The sequence below is a fragment of the Trachemys scripta genome, chromosome 1, assembly GCF_013100865.1.
Source record: "Trachemys scripta elegans isolate TJP31775 chromosome 1, CAS_Tse_1.0, whole genome shotgun sequence".
Lineage (NCBI taxonomy): Eukaryota > Metazoa > Chordata > Testudines > Emydidae > Trachemys > Trachemys scripta.
The window spans coordinates 287,643,733-287,664,855 of record NC_048298.1 but is presented as its reverse complement, the minus strand read 5'-3'; the positions used below and the strand labels follow the sequence as shown (position 1 = coordinate 287,664,855).

The following is a 21,123-nucleotide window of genomic DNA, read 5'->3' as shown; positions in this document are numbered from 1 at the left end:
AACAGTGGTTTTCAACCCCTTTTTCATTTGTGGAGCCCTAAAAAATTTCAAATGGAGGTGTAGACCTGTTCGGAAATTCAACCTGTGGTCCCCTACCTTAGACTGAAAACTGACTGAACAGAAATCAACTATAAATGTTGCATGTGCTTGGCCTGGCATTTGATGCAGCGTGAGAAAGGATGCTAACCTATGGGCTTCTATGGTAACAATAACATTTCTGGGTTTTGACCTGTAGGTGGGGTTAGTCATATAGTTTTGATTAATGAGAAAAATGGAATACCTTTTCTGGGATCTGAAACTTTATTTTCATAGTCACCTTTTGCAGACCCCTTAGACATAGTCTGTGGGCTCCGAGGGGTCTGCGGACCACCAGTTGAAAACTGTTGTCCTGAAACAAATGGAAGTTTCATTATTTCAAATATCAGACAGGCTTCCTGGAGCTAGTAGTTCATCAGTATCTTTCAGTGTGACTATAACTAAGCTGGTAAAGATATAAAGCTAATAATGTTATAGAATTATCTGAGATGAGAATCTGCAGTAGGAATTAAGAGCCATTGCAGATACACACAGTGCAGTATTCAGCTAGGTTTATCTGGTGAGAACAATAGATGGCTTTTAACTTGAAAGGCTGTGCCTTATATCGATACAAGGTATTCCCTAAGAGGAGAAATAAGCTATACTGGCATAAGGCACCTCATTACCATAACTGCATTCGAACTAGGGGTGTTGTACTGCTATAACTATTTCAGTTTAAAAAAAAAAAATCATACACCTGATCAGGATAGTTATACCAGGACAAAAATTGCAAGTAGTCCTGGCCTTAGGATGCAGGTCGTTGGAACCTGAATTCAGGTAGGCTTCCTTTTTTTTTTTTTTTTTTTTTTTTTATTGCTTTTTTGCAAAATGGCTAAGGCTATGGGTGAGTGGCAATTTTGAATGATGTCTGCTCAAAGGCCTTATCTATGTTCAGAGTTGCACTGGTTTAACTTTAAATCTGTTTAAACAAAGATTTAGTTAAACCAGTGCAGAGCCCTGTGTGGAGGCTCATAATGTGTTCACAGAAGATTTTGCACTTGGTTTAAATAAAGGTATGATTTTTCTTTTAAATCTAGTGCATCTTTGAATATATACAGGGCCAGAGATAACTGGAAGGGTTTAATGGGTCATGAGTGCGATAACTAGAGCTAGACAATAGTTGAGGAAAGGCAGACCTAGTCAGCCTGGCTGGGATTTTGAATACAGTTGTGAAAGTGATGCTACATCTGAGTTACAAGCTGCACTCTGCCCTGCATATGTCAGTTTAATTGGACTAGTAATACAATATTGTGCTAAGTCATTTTGCTTCCAGTGAGAAAACAACCCGTTCCTGAAGTTCAGTCTTTCTTGACTGCTAGGAAGCTGGTACATGATCTTAATTTCCAAAAGCTGTTTAGTCACACCAAACCCATTAAGATTTCATTAGTTTTCCTCACTTTTGCTGGGTGGGGAACTTAGGCATCATGGCTGAATTACTTAAATCAAATTTTGTCAACAGATTTTTCTATAAAAATTAGTTACAAAATCAGTAAAGGAAATTGAGTGTCCTTTTCCTTAAAAGGAAGCAGCTACATCGTATCTGTTTCTGCCTTATACAGGTCACCAGAAAGGCCCACTGGGGATCTTCGGGAGAGAATGAAGAACAAGCGTCAAGACGTGGAGGCTGAGCCACAGAAACGAAATACAGAGGAATCGTCCTCTCCCGTTAGGGTAAGAATGGAGTGCATGGAATATCCAGCCTCCCTCAGTAGCAGTAGGTTAGTGTGTCCTAGAAATATGGTCATTGTGAATTGTTTAATATTAAATAATGTGTTATAAAATATTTAATTTCATATTTAGTTGCTTTACAGTATTTAATATTATCTTGCATCTGTATAGTACTTTTTGTCTTGAAAGTTACCTGAATTCTTTACAAAATCCACAAGCTGAAATGCGTATTATAAAATTTTGACATTCAGCTACCTCTGGAGTGAAACTGGCAGTTTTTTAACAATATAGCGGAACCTTTTGAAATTGTCAATAAAATGTACCAGCCCAAGCAAACACCTACTAGCTCATTTTTACTTTAAACACTGACATGTATAAAGCACCTACCCTTATTGGCATTATAACACATCATTTACTTGTTACTCACCCCCAACTCCATCTTGCTTATTAGAAAACACCCCCTTCATAAGCCCATGTAATCACTACTCCATGTTTTCATTCCCCTCCATTCTCCCATCATTCACCCTTTCATCAGTTTTTATCTCTGCAACAAATTCACCAATTCTTGTTCTCTGCCATCCCACCCCCTCCAATCAATTTTTTTTTCTCAGCGAAGTCTATTTCACCTTCTCCACTGACATTGCTAATGAAGAGAGACAAAGTTGATAGCGCTCCTCTGCAATTGGACAACAGCTGCAACATTGATTTACTCTTTTAAGTATTTACAATTTTTTCACCACCGTAAGGGCTAAAACCTTTTTGCTTTTAAAGGAATGTTTTTAATTCTGCGAGCATTATTGGCATTGTTTCTCTTCTGGGTCTGTTGCAACTTGCTGTATGTAAGTGGAAATTTGAAAGACTGCTATGTAAAGGAATCAGCAGGAACTGCTGTCACTAAAGTTACATAATGGTTTCCATTCTAACCTCATTTTCAGTTGCTGATAACTTGCTGAAATTTTCAGTGCTGTCAACTCTCTACACTAAGGTGATTTTATTTAAGTTTGAGAAAAAATGGTTTAGTTCTTGAGTACAAGGAGAGTGGGAAAAGTGTATTTTTCCCATGAATAAAAAAGGTATTATGATTTAGTTGCTGTGTGCAACCTTAACGTGCACATTTTTTTAGCACTTAACTAGGCAGCCATAATGTTCTATTCCTGCTATTCCTGTAGTGACCGAAGAGAGACACACAAAAAACCCAAGCTAATCTTTTAAGTATATCAAAAGCAGGAATCTTGCAAGAGAAGTTGTGGGTCTGCTGAACTACCAGTGAGTAAAGGGAGCAATTAAGGAAGATAAAGACTTTGCAGAGAAGCAAAACTATTCCTTTGCATCAGTCTTCATCACAGGCGATGTTGGGGAGATAGCTGCTCCCGACGTACTTTCTTCAGGTATTAAAGATGAGGCAAAGTCACAGAATGAGTTGTCGAGGTGGTCCGGGAACAAATTGTTAAATGTCAGTGGGTCACCAAGACAGTCAGTAAACAACCAAGAGTTCTCAAGGAAGAATGAAGTGACTTGAGTTGTTAACGAAAATATACAGTCTTCTTATAATAGCTACTATTCCAAAGGACTGGATGGTCGCACAATTGGATCTTTTTTTTTTTCCTTGCTTTCCCCCTAAAGCTCTAGAGGTGAAGGTGAGAATCAAAAACAAGTAAACTTTTTATTTTGAAATAATTAGTTACGAAAGACTTTGGACATGATATGATAGGGAAAATGAGCACAGCTCTTGTAAATTAAAATTGTGCTTCTATATTCTACTAGAATTGAAATTTGTCCACAAAATAGTGGCTAAAGGAGAACTGATTGACATAAATTGGACTTGAGTAGTCTCTCTTGAAACAAAAGCTTTCTGAAAGAACTAAACAGTCAAGGTGTGATTAGAAACTGGCCAAGAGACAGATGACAGAAAGAAATGGTCAGTTTTCCACAATGGGGTGCTCCAAAGAGATTCTGGAGAAGGGGTTGAACAGTAAGAAGACAGTTTGCAGAAGATAAAAAAAAAAATTACGTTAGTCAAAATTAGGGACAATTATGAGGAATTTCACAGGGACCTAAAAAGGAAGCAGTTTTAGGTCAGTACAATGGCAGATGTAATTCAGTGTTAACAAATGCAAGGTAATGCACATTAAAGGGAGTAACTTAAAGCACTCATTCACATTACTGGGTTTTAAAGTAATTGTAACCACTCAGGAAAAAGACCTGGGATTATTGTGGATAGCTCAATGAAAACATCGGTTCAATGTGCAGTAGCAGTCAAAACAGCAAACAAATGTTAAGGTGTATAAGTAATGGAATAGAAAATAATTCTTAAAATATGCCATGATGTAAATTAATAGTCCACTCTCATTTGAAACACTGTTTTATTCTGGTCACCCCATCTGAAAGAAGATATAATAGAAGACGATGATGTCTGGAAGATGAACAATGAGGTGAGAATGGCACTGTTCGGAGAGGAGCCAAATAAGCGGGGACGTGATAGAGGTATATGATAATGAACGGTAAATAGAACATAAATTAGGCACTCCTGTTTACACTTTCTCATACTAGAAGAACATGGAGTATTCCAATGAAACTAAAAGACAACAAATGTAAAAATAAGGAAATGTCTTACAGTGCACGTAACTAACCTGGGGAACTCATTGCCATAAGGCACAGTCCAAGAACTTAGTATGTTTCATAAAAGGACTAGACAGTTGCATTAGACAGGAAAAAAACCTTTTTTTTTAGAAGGGATATAAATCCTCATGCTTCAGCTAACCAATAACTGCCTGAAATTAGGAAGAAACTTCTCATATGGACTGGATATTCCATAATTATCCATTCTGGGGATTCTTGCATCTTCCTTGGACATATCTATTTCCTGGCCACTTTCAGAGAGAGTATACTGTTCTATGAGGACAACTGCTCTTCTCTAATATGGCTATCCTATGTTCCTAGATATTTGTATGGAATTATTTTGTATGTAAGTGTATGCAAAATGTTTTACGAATAATGGGACAAGATCCCTGTGCTTACAATCTGATTTAGACAGGCATAATACTTAGAGTAGCTCAAATGTGACTATGAGCAGACACATTCTAATTGGGGGCTTGATACTGGGAAATTTCACAAAATAACTTATTGAGTGTGTGGATGGTTTGGTTGCACATACAGTAACTCCTCACTTAAAGTCGTCCCGGCTAACAATTAGGGAACATGCTCGTTTAAAGTGTGCAATGCCCCATTTGGCAGACGTCTGCTTTGTTTACTGCTTTCAGGAAGAGCAGTCCGTTGCAACTAGCTGGTGGGGGCTTGGAACCAGGGTGGACCGGCAGCCCCCCTATCAGCTCCCTGCTCCCCTAAGTTCCCTGGGCAGCAGCTGCCCAGCAGGCTAGCAGTTGCAGCTGTCCCTCGCTCCACTGCCATGTGCTGCACCTGCCCTCTGCCTTGGAGCTGCTCCCTGAGACTCCTGCTTGCTGTGTGGGGAGGAGGGGAAGAAAAGGGGGGCTAATGTCAGGGATCCCCCCTCTCCCCTGCTCCTGCACCCCACTTACCCCATCTTCCATAGAGCCAGGGGGACACATGACAGGGCTCAGGATGGAGGGAGCTTGCTGGCAGCAGCTGGGTCTCAGCAAGCTGATCTAATTAACAAGGCAGTGTACTTAACGGGGAAATGCGCATCTCTTTCTCACACACACACATGCGGTGTGTGTCTCTGTCTCTGTCTGGGATGCTGTTTCCCCTCCCTCCATTCCTTCTGCCTTGTAGAGTGTGAGAGTTAATCCTTGAGGGCTCAGCTAATTGCTAGTTCATCATTTCACAGTAAGGCATTTCCTGGGAAATATCCCACCCTCTGACTCCTCCACCTCAACCAAGCTTCACAATCATCATCACTGTGTACCAGTATTAAATTGTTTGTTTAAAACTTATACTGTGTGTGTGTGTGTGTGTGTGTGTGTGCGCGCGTGTGTGTGTGTCTTTTGTCTGGTGAAAAAAAATTCCCTGGAACCTAACCCCCTCATTTACATTAATTCTTATGGGGAAATTGGATTTGCTTAACATCGTTTTGCTTAAAGTTGCATTTTTCAGGAACATAACTACAGCGTTAAGTGAGGAGTTATTGTAGTGGGAGGCAGTTCCGAGAGTAGAGGCAAGATGAAGGTGAGAGGGAGAAAAGGTCTTAAAGCATGCAGTTAGGCAAGATTATTGGGAGGAATGTAAGGCGTATGTATGTTTTAATCCATGTGCTTATACTCTGTCTATCACTGTGGTATCTGAATGTTTGACATGAGAACAGATACCAGCATGCAGTAACACATTTGTGACTGGAATGGAATTACTGACCATGTGAATGAGAGAGACCATTGGAGTCTAATAATGCAGCAAACAAGGGCCTCAGAACAAAAACACCTGAGTTCTAATCCCAGTTTTACCACTGATTTGCTGACCTAGGGAAAGTCATTAACTTTGTCTTCCATTATCTTCTCTAAAGTGGAGTCAGTACCTTCCTACCTCACTGGGGAGCTTTGGAGATTAATCAGTGTTTGTTCAGTGCTTTGAAGTGTAACATATGTTATGAAAGCTAAATAGTATTGTGCTTGTCCAAAAGATTCTAGCTACAGTCAGTAGACGCTTAATTGTACTAAACTCCAAACCTTCTGTGGTTTAGAATCTGTGTACGTGTTGCAGTTTATACTACTGTTGCATGCAATGTACTGATAGGTTATTACTACACCAGGTAAGCATAAGATGTTTTGTATAAATGAATTGCGGGATACAGGAGAACCATGAACTTTGTCTCAATTAACATTAGTAAGGTGATGAAACTTCTTGGCTTGACATCTGTTTTGCTGGTTTATGGCTGTGTCTTCTAGTCCAGTGGTTTTCAAACTTTTTTTCTGGCGACCCAGTTGAAGAAAACTGTTGATGCCCATGACCCAGTGGAGCTGGGGATGAGGGGTTTGGAGTGTAGGAGGAGTTCAAGGCTGGGGAAGAAGGTTGGGGTGCGGGGTGGGGCCAGGAATGAGGGGTTCAGGATGTGGGAGGGGGCTCTGGGCTGGGGCAGGGGGTTGGGGTCAGGGAGGGGATCAGGGCTCTGGGCTGGGGGTGCAGGCTCTGGGCTGGGACCAGGGATGAGGGCTTTGGGGTGCAGGAGGGGGTTCTGCATTGGGGGGGCTTAGGGCTGGGGTAGGGGATTGGGGCACAGGGGATTGGGGCGCAGGCTTACCTGTGGCGGCTCCTGGTCAGTGGCACAGTGAGGGTGCTAAGGCAGACTTCCTGCCTGTCCTGGCACCGCAGACCATGCTGCGTTCTGGAAGCGGTCAGCAGCAGGTTCGGTTCCTAGGCGGATGCGTGCAAGCGGCTCCTCGCAGCTCTCACCTGCAGGCACCGCGGCCAGTGCTCAGAGTGTGGGCAGTGTGTGGAGCCCCGTGGCCCTCCTGCCTAGGAGCCGGACCTGTTGCTGGCCGCTTTTGGGGTGCAGCACGGTGTCAGAACAGGTAGGGACTAGCCTACCTTAGCCAGGCAGCACCGCCAATGGGACTTTTAATGGCCCGGTTGGTGGTGCTGACCAGAGCCACCGCGACCCAGTGCCTTTACATTCCGTGACCCTGTAGTGGGTCGCGACCCGCAGTTTGAAAACCACTGCTCTAGTCCTTACCCAGGCAAACTTCATTGACTTTAATAGGAAATTGCCCTAGGTATGGATCAGGCCATAAGAGTCCAATTTTGAGGTGCTGCACACCTTTTTTGAGGGGCAGAGTTCCTACAACTCTGATTTAACTAGGAGCTAAGTGTACTCTGCATCTCACAGAATTGGTCCCTTAAGATCTGGTATTATTCTACGTACCAGATCCCTTTAATTTCAGCATTAGGCCCTTCATTTGTAAACATACGCCTACGGAACAGATTTTTTTTTCAATAGCTACATTTTATAATGAATGATCCCATTGTGCCTCTGAAGCCAAATAGAGAGGGGGCTACTAAATTATTGTCTATGCTTATACCACGGTTCCATTAATAAAGTTGTTACAGAAGATAAATATTTTAAAGTACTGTGAAAGACACTATTCTTTCTCAGTTTTCTGAGTAAGTACTTCCTTTTTCACAATCTGCAGAAAGGCTTGACTATTTTACAGTGCACCCAAAAGTGTATTAAATCCTTCCAAATACAGGTAAGGCATAATCTTTGCCCAGAGGTGTCTCCCAAATAATGAGGAGTGTACGATCCCTTTAGGGAAGGTTGAAGAAAGGAGGATAAGGACAACATTAGTAAGGTTATGGGGTTTCTCAGCAAGTCTGGTGCATACTTCGATGGAACAAAAACAATGTTTTTTTGAGTGCAATAAAAAACTAAAACGAGTAAGTACAAGACTTACCACTGAATTTGTTTTAAGTTTCATGGAAGTAGTAGGTATCCAGGACATATTAGGGAATTAATAACTTGGATTTTTTAATTTTATCCTCTAGAAAAATACATATATTCAACAACAGGAATGTATAAATTGAGTGAAAAGAACAGGAGTACTTGTGGCACCTTAGAGACTAACAAATTTATTTGAGCATAAGCTTTCGTGGGCTACAGCTCACTTCTTCGGGCTGTGCTTACTAAGCTCTGATCTCTTTTTGGCAACTGAAAAGATGAAGTTGTTTAGCATAACTACAGGTGTATTGTATGTTTCTTAAACTAGAATAATAATAAATTAGCTTACATAACTGATTGTCTAGCTGTTTTCACTGTATTTATCAGTAATTAAAGGAGGAACTGCTTTCACAAATGTTCTTGTTCCCCATTGTATTATGGAAGGCAGATTGTCCCATCACAACTACCATTCTGTATTTTGTTATTTAGAGGAAAGACTGCAAGCAACCTGTTTTTGAGGCTTAGACTTGGTTGTAAATTTGCAATAATAGCAACAATGCAATTTGGGCTCCAGCAATACATGAATTAGAGATTTAGGCAAGGTATATCGCATACAGTTTTTAATTTTTGGAGGATAAAATGTTCTGTCGTATTAACAAGTTGTGTTGGTCTTCAGGCCTTCTAGCTCATATAAGTGCACCTGCTATGTTGACAAGTTACTTTGTATATAGGCTTTGAGAAGGTAGGGCTGTATTGGAGTCAATGTGTGGAGGATCTGCCAGTATATGTGCAAACTTCAAATTGCTAGTAACATCCACTGTCAGATTTTTACTGAAGCATCAATGTCACATTCCATTAATGTTGTTGCTTAATTAAATAGCAAGTAATTAATGGTGAATGTAAGCGGCCAACATTGTGAAAGGGTGTTTGCAGACTGGATGGAAAAGAACCTAGGAAAATGAAGAATCTCTAAGGAAAAAAGGCTGTAAATGATGTTCGTTCATAGAATTGCACAGCTAAGAGATTTCTATAATAGGGCTCTCTTTTTCAGAAATGTGTATTTTGGCTGAAATGTTCCATACTTGGCCTTAGACCAGGTGCAATTTTCCTTTGAAAGCTGGAGAAGTTATTGTCAGATGCTCAGCAGGGGTGAACGGGGTGTAGTACCACTTATGTCTATGAAGGTTTGTGATTTGCACCAGCTGAGGATGTGGCCCAGCCTTTTTGAGATATCCAACCACGAATAAGCAAACTAAAACCAAGCCCTTCATATAACACATGCTGCTTTTAATTACATTTGACCTGAGTTCTTAAATGATAATTGCCTTTGACATGTTTGAAACAATGTGTCTGAGAAATAATGTGTATAGCATTTGAGAAAGCATTTCACTTAACTTTTGAACAAGGCATCAAAGAGAGAAACTTCAGATAGCTATGCATTGAAATAAACATATTTACATATTTATTTCAGAAATCACAAAGCCAAATAAATTCACAGTACTTTCACGTGGTAGTGCCTTTTGTAAAAGAAAAGACATTTTTCTAGAAGATAAACTCTAGGAATTATTTTGGGGAAGTTCTATGGCCTGTGTTATACAGGAGGTCCCGCTAGATGATCATAATGCTCCCTTCTGGCCTTGAAAGCTATGAAAATCTTAACTGAGACAACATTTAAAACTATTAATGCAAAAACCAAGAAATAGAATTTTGTGCAGTTGGGAGTGATTATGTGATCTTATTTCCTCACTGTAATTCTAAGATGATGATTGAGGTCTGAAATCAAACCCAGTTCAAGCTGCCAATAGAGAGAAATTAAGTGTCCTAGTTGGTTTCTGGGTAACTTTTTTTTTTTTCTTGTGACTAGACAAGAGCTCTATAAGTCTGCAAGAAGGCCCATAAAAAGAGGCAGAATAGGCACCGCATTTGCAGGAGGTGGAGGCAGAGGGAAAGTGATGGATCTGCAGTATACTTCTCTCCCCCCTCCGCCTCCCCAAAAAAATCCTCTGGGAAGGGTGCATAGAGAGAGTGCAGCTCAGGAGCAGCTGTCATTGGCTACTAGGATTGGGTGAGCGGAGAGGAGCAGCACAAGGCCAGCTGTCTTTTTGGTGACCTTAGAATTTCTGTAAGATTGACTCTGTTTTCCTTGTGGATCCGTGGGGTTCTGTGTCCTTACAGTAGGTAAAAAGACTTTAGTTTGTTTAGGCCAGTAAAATACGTAGTTTAGATGTAAAGCTGTCAGGAAAACTTTAGCCTTTTATATGTTTTTAATTCCCCACCCCGCCTCCATACAGGACTTTTTGGTACTTTCCACAGTCTTTAGCCTCTAAGGCACTGGTCCCCAACCTTTTTCGTCTGGTGGGCGCTGGACGACGAGCCACAGTGGCCCACGGACAAGCATCCTCCAAAATGCCGCCAAGAAGGAGCGTCATCAAGAACCGTCGCCACTGAAATGCCGCCGAAAATCAGCGGCATTTCAGCGGCAACACCTCTGGATGACGCTGCTTCTCGGCGGCATTTCGACAGATGCTCGTCCGCCGGCCAGTACATGGGTGCACATAGATGCCCCAGCGGGCGCCATGGCGGGGACCACTGCTCTAAGGAAATAGGCAGTTAGTTATCAATTGTCAGTTCAGTCCTCAGGAGCTAAATTGTAAAATGCACATAACCATTCTCATTTAACATTGTATTACTCTTTTTCTAGCTGTTCTAATAATACTTTTTAATGTTCACTAAATTTCTCATATGAAAATTTCTGGTCTTTAAAACCGATCTGCTCTTTTTTCAGTCTCCATTGTAAACATCACTTTCTTGGCCTACTTTTAAGTCTTTGACTTCACCTGTATGAATGTTTTTCCTCCCGATCCACTGATTATATGAAATTACATTAGAATATTTTCCCAGTGTAATTGCTTCTTAGCTAAGACAACTAATCAGACTAAAAAAAACAATTAGTTTGTGCTTTATAGAAAGAATTAAAATACTGTGCAAAATTTATCTACTTCTGCAGGCTTCGGTTTTAAAAAATTGTTACTCTAATTCAGCATTTTTTCCCTGTAGAAAGAGTCTTCAAGAGGAAGGCATAGAGAGAAGGAAGACATCAAAATTACAAAGGAGAGGACTCCAGAAAGTGAAGAGGAAAATGGAGACTGGGAAACCAATAGAGAAGGTAAATTGAATTCAAGTAAGGCTCTCCAATTAATCTATTACAATATTCTAAATACTACAGATTATCAGTTTGTAGGAAGTTTTGTCCATAGCAATGGACTGATATGTTGACTATTCATGAATTACTGATGAATAAGGATTGTTTCAATTTATCTGTGGACAAGGAATAAATCTAGTGTTTGGGTTGGACCAAGTAATATAATTAGGCTTGGCAGAATTTGATTTTTTTTTCTATACTTTCAGTAGATATTTTTAAGCGTTTTTTTAAAGATTTGTATCTATTTAAATTTAATGGCAGTAGACATAAATATTAAAAAAATTAAAGCTTTATAACCATTAAAATCACAAATTATCACAATCACATGTCAAAATATATAAAGTAAATATCCTTAAACCAAACTCTTTGTAAGTTCTCAAGGAGCATTTTTCTTTCTTTGCCTATCTATAAATTTTGATTATCAATAGAAATATATTTGGTTTGTGAAATCAACATTTACTCACATCTACCATTAAAAATCTAATCCTTCCAAGATAAATATGATGCAAAACAAGAGATTGTTACGGTCTGCCCTCTCTCTCAATCTGTTTTGAAACTTGATGAACAAGACATCGGTCATAGAATTGTTTGATCAGTACATAAGCAAAAAGAAATTGGCCCTCAGCCACTGACTGGCTGGCAGGGCCTTTCACAACTAGGTCACTGGTTCAAATCCAGCCTACATCAGTTGTGGCTGATTAACAGCTGATCAGTGAAATAAGGTGTGTTTACTCATTTAAAATAAAAAAGGACTCAATTTTACAACAATTTTTACATTTGCCTGTCTCATTGAGCACAAAAACTAAGTTCTTTTTGCACATAGCCCATATAGATCATTGTTGAAGCCCATTGTCAGGGTGACAAAAGAAAGCTTGCTACTTGCTACTGCTCCTTGTTCTATGGTCAAAAAGAGGATTTTGGTATCCAGGATGTCAGTCACAAACAGTCATTGTTTAGCTTTCATTTAACTAAAAAACTGTACTAACTGTTTTTTTGGATTGAGCTGGAACAATTCTGGGGGAAGATCACCACTTCTATTTTCCTTTGTTGGGGGAGACAGTTGACTTGTTCTGACTGACTATGAAGTTATCCTGGTTTCCAGTGAACTTAAGTGATATCTACATGACTATGAAATACTTCATGCTATTTTGAATAGTTGAATATTTTGATGTGTATTTGCTTAGGAGCCCTAGTTATGGCCCAGGACCCTGTTTTGCTAGGTTCTGTACAAACATAGGACAAAAAGACATTGCCTGTCCCAAAGTGCTTATAATCTAAGTATAAGGCCTGGTCTACATTAGAAAATTAGGTCTGCATAAATAAGTCACTCAGGGGTGTGATTTTTTTTTTTTGAGAAGTATGACTGTTTAAGACCACTTATTTTATATATTGCCTGTCATCTTTTTTTAAATAAAGACTCTGATAATGGAGAAGTTAATTATGATTATGACCATGAGCTGTCTTTGGAAATGAAACGTCAAAAGATTCAGAGAGAACTCATGAAGCTGGAACAGGAAAACATGGAGAAGCGAGAGGAAATAGTCATTAAAAAGGAGGTTTGTATCTTGAAAATAGGCACATGTTCTTATAACTAATCAACTGCCATTTTATGTCCTTAGAGTCCTAATTGTTTTCTGCATGACGGGAGCCGCTATATGCTACCATGGGGCAAATGATAAATGACTGTTGGGCGTAACTTTACCAGCATAGGGCTGTATTCTGGCTAGCCTTTCTGTGTAGGCAGGGAAGGAGGCAGATAGGAGAGGAACTTTGGGGCACAAATCGTTGGGACACTCAAACTGGCCGTCCCAAAACCTGTGAAGTACATGTGAGAGCGGTCTTCCCCATGTCTGCCCACATTGAGGTTTAGGAGCTGTGAATTTATTTCATATGCTTCAGTCTGGACCATTTTATCTATGCCAGTCCACCACCTGCCCTCACTATTCATATTACACTGGCTTTTATTAGGCATAATCTTGGTGGTTCGTAACTGGAAAGAATATGCCTATTTGGGGTGTGGGACCTTAAGAGCCAGAATTTTTGGGCTGTAGGTAAATCTTACTGGAGTGCAATTTTTCAGGCTAACTTTAGAATGTTAATTAGAACCATTTTATGGATATGAATGTAATGATCTGTTAGGTGTCATTTAATTATGTCGTAGGTCATTTGTGCAGAATTTTCTTTAAGATCAGCTTTATTTTAAGATATTTTAATACTAATGTAATTAACTACTTCTGCAAAAAATGTGCTTAGTATGTCTGAGGCAGATGGTGTGTCAGTGGTTATTACTATCTAAAGTTTGAATGATATTAGGATCCTTATTCAGGCAGGATACACATACAGCACATGAGTTTTTGGTTGTAGTTTAAACTTTTTCTTTATCCAAGATTTCTCCAGAGGTGGTTAGATCTAAATTATCACAGTCTCCTTCACCAAGAAAATCTAAATCTCCAAAACGAAGGTCAAGTCCCAAATCTTCATCTTCAGTTAGTAAGAAAGAGAAGAAAACTTCTACAGTGTCTTCACCGCTCTTGGACCAGCAGAGGTCAGTAGGTAGACGTACATTATGGTTGGGGAAAGGGTGGTATGTTGATACATTATGAAATGTTTTGTGCTAATCAGTGGATATAGATACTCATTTTCATTGTCCCTTAAGGTGTGAATTCAGTGTACCAGTTTTGAAACTGTCGATTTTTTGCAGAGTTCACAAAAATCCCTGGGACAAGGCAGCGTATATATGTCTTCATTGATTTTAATAACTTGTAGATTTTGCATTGAACATTGTTTCTTTAAATGATGTGAACTGCATAGAGCCTATGAGATGCACTGGAGACATCTAAATAGAAATAAAATTACATTTGTTCAGTGGTGTGGGGTGTTGGTGGTGGTGGTTAAATGCAAGTTAATTTAGGCTAGAATTGAAATTTTGCAGTTTGGGGAGTCAGGTGTTCTGTTGGCACTACATATTGCTATACAAGAGATATTACTTGGCCTTCTAGGTTAAGGAGTGACCTGGAGAGTTATAGCACTGGGAAAGGGAGACGAGAGGGGATGAAGTAGGAAAATCACAGGCTGTTACAACTGGGCTTCTTGTCACACAAAAAAAAAATCAATCCTCTAAAAAAGACCTTGCTGACTCTAGAACCTGGGAATCCATGTTTAGCTCCATTAGCTGTGAGGAAAAATTACAACGCTAATACAAGAACAGGCACCTGTATTTGTCAAGCAACTTGCCTTTGAAGCAAGTTATGCTTAAATAGGGGCACAATACTCGTAAATGTTGGTTTTGCTGTAAAAGATTAGTATAGGGGATTGCTTGCTACAGTGCTGCAGTGACATCTAGGTTCTAATATGTTTGTATCTGTTTGTGACTCACTTATGAAAAATACATATGGGTATAAAGAAATATCTTTACATTTCCTTGTAATTCATGGTGGAAACAAAATGTTCAATATTTATTCATAAAGCTCCTGAAAATATGGTAGGATGCTTTACATACAAGGAATGAGTGATCCCTACCCCAAATAGCTTAAAATTTGAGGCACTGACCCTGCACTGTATTGTGCACATATGTATTGTATTCAATTGCAGAATCTGGACAAGAAACAAAGGATTTTGGTGTTTTGATGCATGCCGTTTTAAGGGCATTGTAACTTTGGAAGCTGTAGTTACACATTTGGGAGCAGTTCCAAATTTTGCAAGTCTGTTTCAGAAATAAGGGTTATAAATTCAAATGGCCATGGGAAACTTCAAAGGAGAACTTGACATTAATTTTCCTTTGTATTCACCATTCAGTCAGTACAACAGCAAATGCCACTATCTGCTGATGGAATAGAGAAGTCTGCCCCAAAAGCTGCAAAGCGCTTAACTCTATAAATTGGTGCTGCTAGTATCTGAGAGATTAACAAATATTTTATTTAGTCTTTTAAATAGCTTTTTCCGGTATTTTGATACATTTAGGAGTTCCAAAAGCACCCAAAGTAAAAAGAAGGGTCCTCGTACGCCTAGTCCACCTCCTCCAGTACAAGAGGAGACTCTCCTGGGGAAAAAGCATAAAGAAAAACATAAAGCAAAAGAGCGTTTAGAAGAAAAAACTAGAGAGGGGAAAGAGAGAGGACGTGACTTTGAAAGACATAAGGAAAAAAAAGAGAAACAGAGGTGAGTTCTGTTGCATTATTAGGTTTTTAGCATTAATGTAACCTTGCTTAGGTTGTCTGCATTTCTGTTAAATCTGTAGTTCATATTGCACTAAATAGAGAGGGTTTTACATTTGACTTGCTGCCAACTTTCTCTGAATTCATTAAATATAATAAATGCATCATATAGTGGACTAATAAATTACAGCTAATAGAGTTGTCACTTGAATAAAAATAACTTGTTGAGATGCCCTTCTGAAATAACTGTCATGTTTTCCATCAGTGAGTCAGACCTTGACTGGTGGTCCAGTCCAGGGTCCTCACGTCTTCATTCTAAAGCCATAATTTTTCCATTATACCTTGAACTTCCCCTTGTAGAGAAACACTACTTCTCTTCTTCAGAATATCAGGTCAGTGGACCCGTGAAGAGAAAACACTATTATTCTGCAAATTGGCCATTAGGAGGCATTCTCCTCTCCAGAAAGCCTCATTTAGTAAATCTAGTATTTTAGTAATGCTGTTTCTTCAAAAATTGCCTCTTAAGTCCCTACCTTTTGGGATGCTTACATCCAAAGGTGGTTCTATGTATTCACACTCATACCTGCCCACCTTATCCATCCTAAAACCTATATGTCCACGTGGGGAAGGTAGGTCATATTCATTCTCTCTCTCACACTCACACACACACACGACTTATAGTGGTAAGTTTGCTATTACTTTGTGAAGACTAAGGAGTTTAGGAAAACCTTTACATTCTGTCATGAGCTGATAAAGTAAAAAAGACTCAGAAAGGTGGTTGGATCTGAGGCAGTGTTATGCCCCTTTCCATAATTAGTGTCAGAAGGTCACAAGCCGTAGTGGGGAGCACTCAGTGCAGCTGTGATAGAAGCGGGAGTGTATTTGGCAGCCTGTGTGCATGCGGTACCATGATAGAAGTAGGTACTTCCATGGCAATGGCTGCAGCCTGTTCTACAAGTGTCAGTGACCTTTGTGTGTGAATTTTTAAATTACTTAATATTGAAAACAAATACTTGAAATCCTCCTGATCCTTCAGTAAGTCAAATGGCAGTTCAAGATAACAGCAGTCTTTTTCTTCCTTCAGAAGTCATCATTAAGGTCCGAAAACTTGTCTGAACTTTTTTATAGTAAAGTTCTGATTTTACAGAATTCATTAAATTAAAGCAACAAAAAAAAACAAATTCCCTATTTTTGTATTGACATCTAGCTGCTTAAAAAATTACAGATAATCTAGGGGGTTCAGGCTTCACCCTGTTTGTATTACATTGAAAAATATATTAAATGGGATCTTCTGGAACTAAACAAGTTTGTAGATTGTGTAGATATTAGATATTTGAGCACTATATGATGAAGGTAATTTCATATATGATGAACAAACTATTCTACCAGAAGTAATCCTTGATCCAGTACTACGGGTGTGGTCTTGGAGTTGACTTTAATTGATTGGAGATGTACTGATCCCATATTGTGCATGCTGAACAAGCTGCTACTTGTATGTTTCTTAGAGATCCTTCAGAAGGCTCCCATAGACAGAAGCGTTCTCCTAGTCCTGCTGATCATTCTGGCAGTAATTCCTCTCCTTCCAGAGAATATTCACCTCCTACCTCAAGGAGAAGACAAACCTCCCGAGCTCCAGCAAAGTCAACTACACACAAGCATACTTTCTCACCCTCTCGCAGGTGGGAAGTTAATAACATAGTTCTTATTTTCTGAAACAATTAAAACTTTCCTGCCACCTTATCAAGTCATTTTCTCTTTGGTGATATCATATGATATCAGTGTTCTTTCCAAAGATGTGAGCATTTTGATACAGAATTATTTACCCTAGTAGCAGTATTAAAGAATAATCTACTTTACTGTTAACATGAGTAGCTGTGAATCCCTGGAAACTCTTTCTCACCTGCATAACTTTAAGCAGATATTTAGTCTTGTTGACTTCAGTGTGGTTATTCAGGTGAGTAAAGTTATGTACATGCATAAGAGTTTGCAGGATTGGGGCCTACATTGTCTTAGACAAAAAGATAGCTGTAAACTCTTATTAGGATAACAGAAAATTACAAAAACAGAAATTAAGAAGCCAGTGTTACTTGCCACAGGGATGCTGTATATAGCTGTACTTAGAGTGAGCACCCAAAAAAGAAAATAATTTGTCTGCTGCATGTTACCAGGATTTCTTGAAAGCACCTCATATTTAGTAAAAATAGCTGTGTTGCTGGGGAAGACTGCATGTTTCATAGCAACAAAGTTCTTGTCATTGTCTAATCGAAGGTGCTTTTTTTTTTTTCTGAAATGTATATATTTTTTTACTGGATGACTTGCTCTTGAATATTAACTAAAGATTAAACTAGGAATATAGAGTGGTTCTAACAAACTCTTAAAGTATCTTTATTTTTGAGATAACAGTAAATATGCATGGGAGAGAGGAGCAGTTTATATATTTTAGAAATAGGAATTTTATTTTCCAGTTGATGGCTAGAGGGCGGAGACTATAGAAATAATTTTATTTTTTTAATGGATTTTTTTTGTTGAGGTTTTATTTTTTATTTTATAGTATCATAAAAAACTGCATGTTGTGGCTATTTTAATGATGTGTCTTGCAGGTCTACTTCCCCACCAGGGCAGCATCACTCTCCCATATCATCAAGACATCACTCCTCTTCATCACAATCAGGCTCCTCTGTTCAAAGACATTCCCCTTCCCCCCGCCGCAAAAGAACTCCTTCTCCAACCTATCAAAGGACAGCTTCCCCACCTGTGAGGCGTTCCTCCTCTCCCTATCCCCCGCGCTCTTCATCCTCTCCTCAGAGGAAGCGAAGTCCTTCAAGACATCAGTCCCCAGGGAGAGAGAAGGGGCGGCATGATCGTGACCGGACTTCACAATCGCATGATAGACGCCACGAAAGGAGGGATGGTACGAACAACAATACATTTTTCAGAAACATATTACATTGCCCCCAAACTGTAGTTAGCTGACAATTAAAAAACCTGATTATTTTAATCATTGTCTCATCTAGATGTGCTCCAAGCAGTTAGACAACACATTGGTTAAAATGCCAGCAGACATCTATGCTAGCACTCCTGTTCCCACTGTATCGGCTTTAGTGCAAAGGGGAGAGACTTTAACAAGAATGATAGTGTAGGCAAGGTCTCTTTCACTGTACTAGGTCTCACCAGTATATGTGGTAAAGTCCAGAATGGCCTTCATTTTTTCTCTCTAGTATCTAATCACCCTTTTCTATATATGGCAGTGGCTGCACCAATTGCAGTAGGATAGTGGTCTTCTCTCAAGGTGCCAAATATCTGCCAGTGAACCACATAGCCTATCAAGTCTGTTGGGCAATTTTGGTGAACAAAAATGCCATCACCCCCAAACTTATGAAGAGAACATTTGTCAAGTTTTGTAGACCAACTATAAGATAATACAATGGAGCCCCATTTATCTGACCCTTCATTATCTGTTTCTCCATATTAACCCAACAACCAGTGCGCACAGGTCTAGAAGCGGGCGATCTCTCTGGTGGCCACTAGATGGTACTGTAGTCTCACACTTTCCCATTTTCTGGATTAGCTGAACTTTTGGTTATCCAAACTGGCCCCGGTTCCAACTAGATCAGATAAATAGGGTTCTGCTGTATTTATAATAGGAACATATTGTGAATAAATAAATATTTTAAAAATCAGGTTTCAGTAGTGAGAGATCTTAAAAAAGATGATAGCATAGATGCACTCTGAGCACACTGTCAAGTGCATAAGGAATTGAAAAGGGAAATTACCACAAGAAAAGTACTTGAACTCAGTACTCTCTAAAAGAATATGCTCCTGGTCCTAAAATTATTGCATCAAATCTTCGTCCTAACACATTTTGAAGTTACTGAATCTCTAAACAATGAAATGTGATACTTACTAGATCATAGATTCAAATCCATGGGGGAGATTTTTCTAAAGCAACAAAGGTAGTTAAGCACCCAACTCCAATTTGTGCCTTTGTAAATCTCTCCCCATAGGCTTTTGTGTAAGAAATCTAATTCGGTTGGATCATTTTATATCCTTTCTACTTTGGATTGTTAGAATCTAATATTGAAGACTTTAATCAAGATGAATATTACATTTAATTTGTTTTCCAGAAACTAGAGGAAAAAGGGAAAAAGAGAGGGAAACCAGAGAGGAACGAGATTATGACCAAGAGCAGAGTGCCTCCAGGGATCATAGAGATGACCGAGAATCTCGGGATGGAAGAGATCGGAGGGAGACCAGGGATAACAGAGACCGCAGGGAGCCAAGGGAATCCAGGGACACTCGAGACTCCAGGGATACAAGGGATTACAGCAGAGATAATAAAGATAGCCGTGATCAGAGAGACTCACGTTCTATACGAGATACCCATGACTACAGAGACAGAGAGAATCGAGATACCCATAAAAAGGAAGACCAGTATCAGGAGGAACCACGCAGTTATGGAAGAACCCATGGCAGAGAAGACAATTCCCGTGCTGACACACGGAATGAATCCAGAAATGAGTCGAGAAATGAAAGTAGAAGTGACCGAACCGGCAGAAGTCGAGGCAGAGGTCCAGAATTATCTGACAAAGGTACTATATGATTTATTTTTTCAATGTCTGTACTACATTATTTGATAATGAATTGCTGCCAAATAAGCATATGCTGTTAACGCAATCCTTAAGTGGTATTTTCATTAAAATAGAACTGTTGTCGCTTAAATGCATAGCACTCCTCTGTTTTCCATTCATTAAAACAGTATAGCATTGGCATCCTGCCATAGTACTTAAAAATCCTGCGCCACTCTGTTTAATGTATCTGCAACCTTAGCTGTTCCCAAGGGCCATGAAATACAAATAAGAGCCTGAAGTGTAATGAAAGACTAGCAGAGGCAGATTCTCTAGCCATATGCATTACACAACCCCTCTTCCTTCTGCTCAAATATGCATGTATAGCCAGGTTCAGCTTCTCCCATTTTTCTCACGTACAAAATATGTAACATTTTCTATGGCTTTCCAAAACCCGTTCCATTGTAATTTGTATTTGAAGAACTGTTAATTCTTTTATATTATCACCATTTGGTCATCTGTATTCATTATGTTTTTTGCTTTGGTTTCTTAGTTTCAATGTAACAGTTTTCTTTTTATTTTCTTTTTTAAAAGCTTCCAATAATTTTAAAACGACCTCCTTCATATCTTGACTGCTTGGTCTGCTCATTTCCTTCTGCACAATGTCTGCAATCTTATATTCTTCTAAGGACAAATTTCCGCCACCTCCAGGCTACCTTATTACCAGTCAGAAAAACCCATATTGTAACTAGAGCAGGGGTTGGCAACCTTTCAGAAGTGGTGTGCCGAGTCTTCATTTTTTCACCCTAATTTAAGGTTTTGCGTGCCAGTAATATATTTTAATGTTTTTTAGAAGGTCTCTTTCTATAAGTCTAGAATATATAACTAAACTATTGTTGTATGTAAAGTAAATAAGGTTTTTAAAATGCTTAAGAAGCTTCATTTAAAATTAAATTAAAATGCAGAGCCCCCCGGACCGGTGGCCAGGACCCGGGCAGTGCGAGTGCCACGGAAAATCAACTCGCGTGCCGCCTTCAGCACACGTGGCATAGGTTGCCTACCCCTGAACTATAGGAAGTTGATTTCTCCTGAAAATAGAGTACAGTATTTGAGCAT

At 39.4% G+C, this 21,123-nt stretch overlaps 1 protein-coding gene across 10 annotated transcripts in view; it reads left to right on the top strand.

Annotated features, from left to right (window-relative positions):
* Positions 1 to 21,123, top strand: part of ZC3H13 (zinc finger CCCH-type containing 13) — a 57,973-nt gene that overhangs the window by 14,599 nt on the left and 22,251 nt on the right. For 6 of the 10 annotated variants that reach the window (XM_034758467.1, XM_034758466.1, XM_034758465.1 and 3 more), the window contains 8 exons: positions 1,635 to 1,746; positions 11,144 to 11,252; positions 12,705 to 12,844; positions 13,676 to 13,833; positions 15,249 to 15,446; positions 16,948 to 17,121; positions 18,043 to 18,353; positions 19,567 to 20,031. In XM_034758467.1, coding sequence (XP_034614358.1) covers positions 1,635 to 1,746; positions 11,144 to 11,252; positions 12,705 to 12,844; positions 13,676 to 13,833; positions 15,249 to 15,446; positions 16,948 to 17,121; positions 18,043 to 18,353; positions 19,567 to 20,031 — 1,667 coding nt within the window. Of the gene's footprint in view, positions 1 to 1,634; positions 1,747 to 4,148; positions 4,176 to 11,143; positions 11,253 to 12,704; positions 12,845 to 13,675; positions 13,834 to 15,248; positions 15,447 to 16,947; positions 17,122 to 18,042; positions 18,354 to 19,566; positions 20,032 to 21,123 lie in introns of those variants that run through there. The other 4 variants (XM_034758468.1, XM_034758471.1, XM_034758473.1 and 1 more) reach the window with 3 other exon arrangements.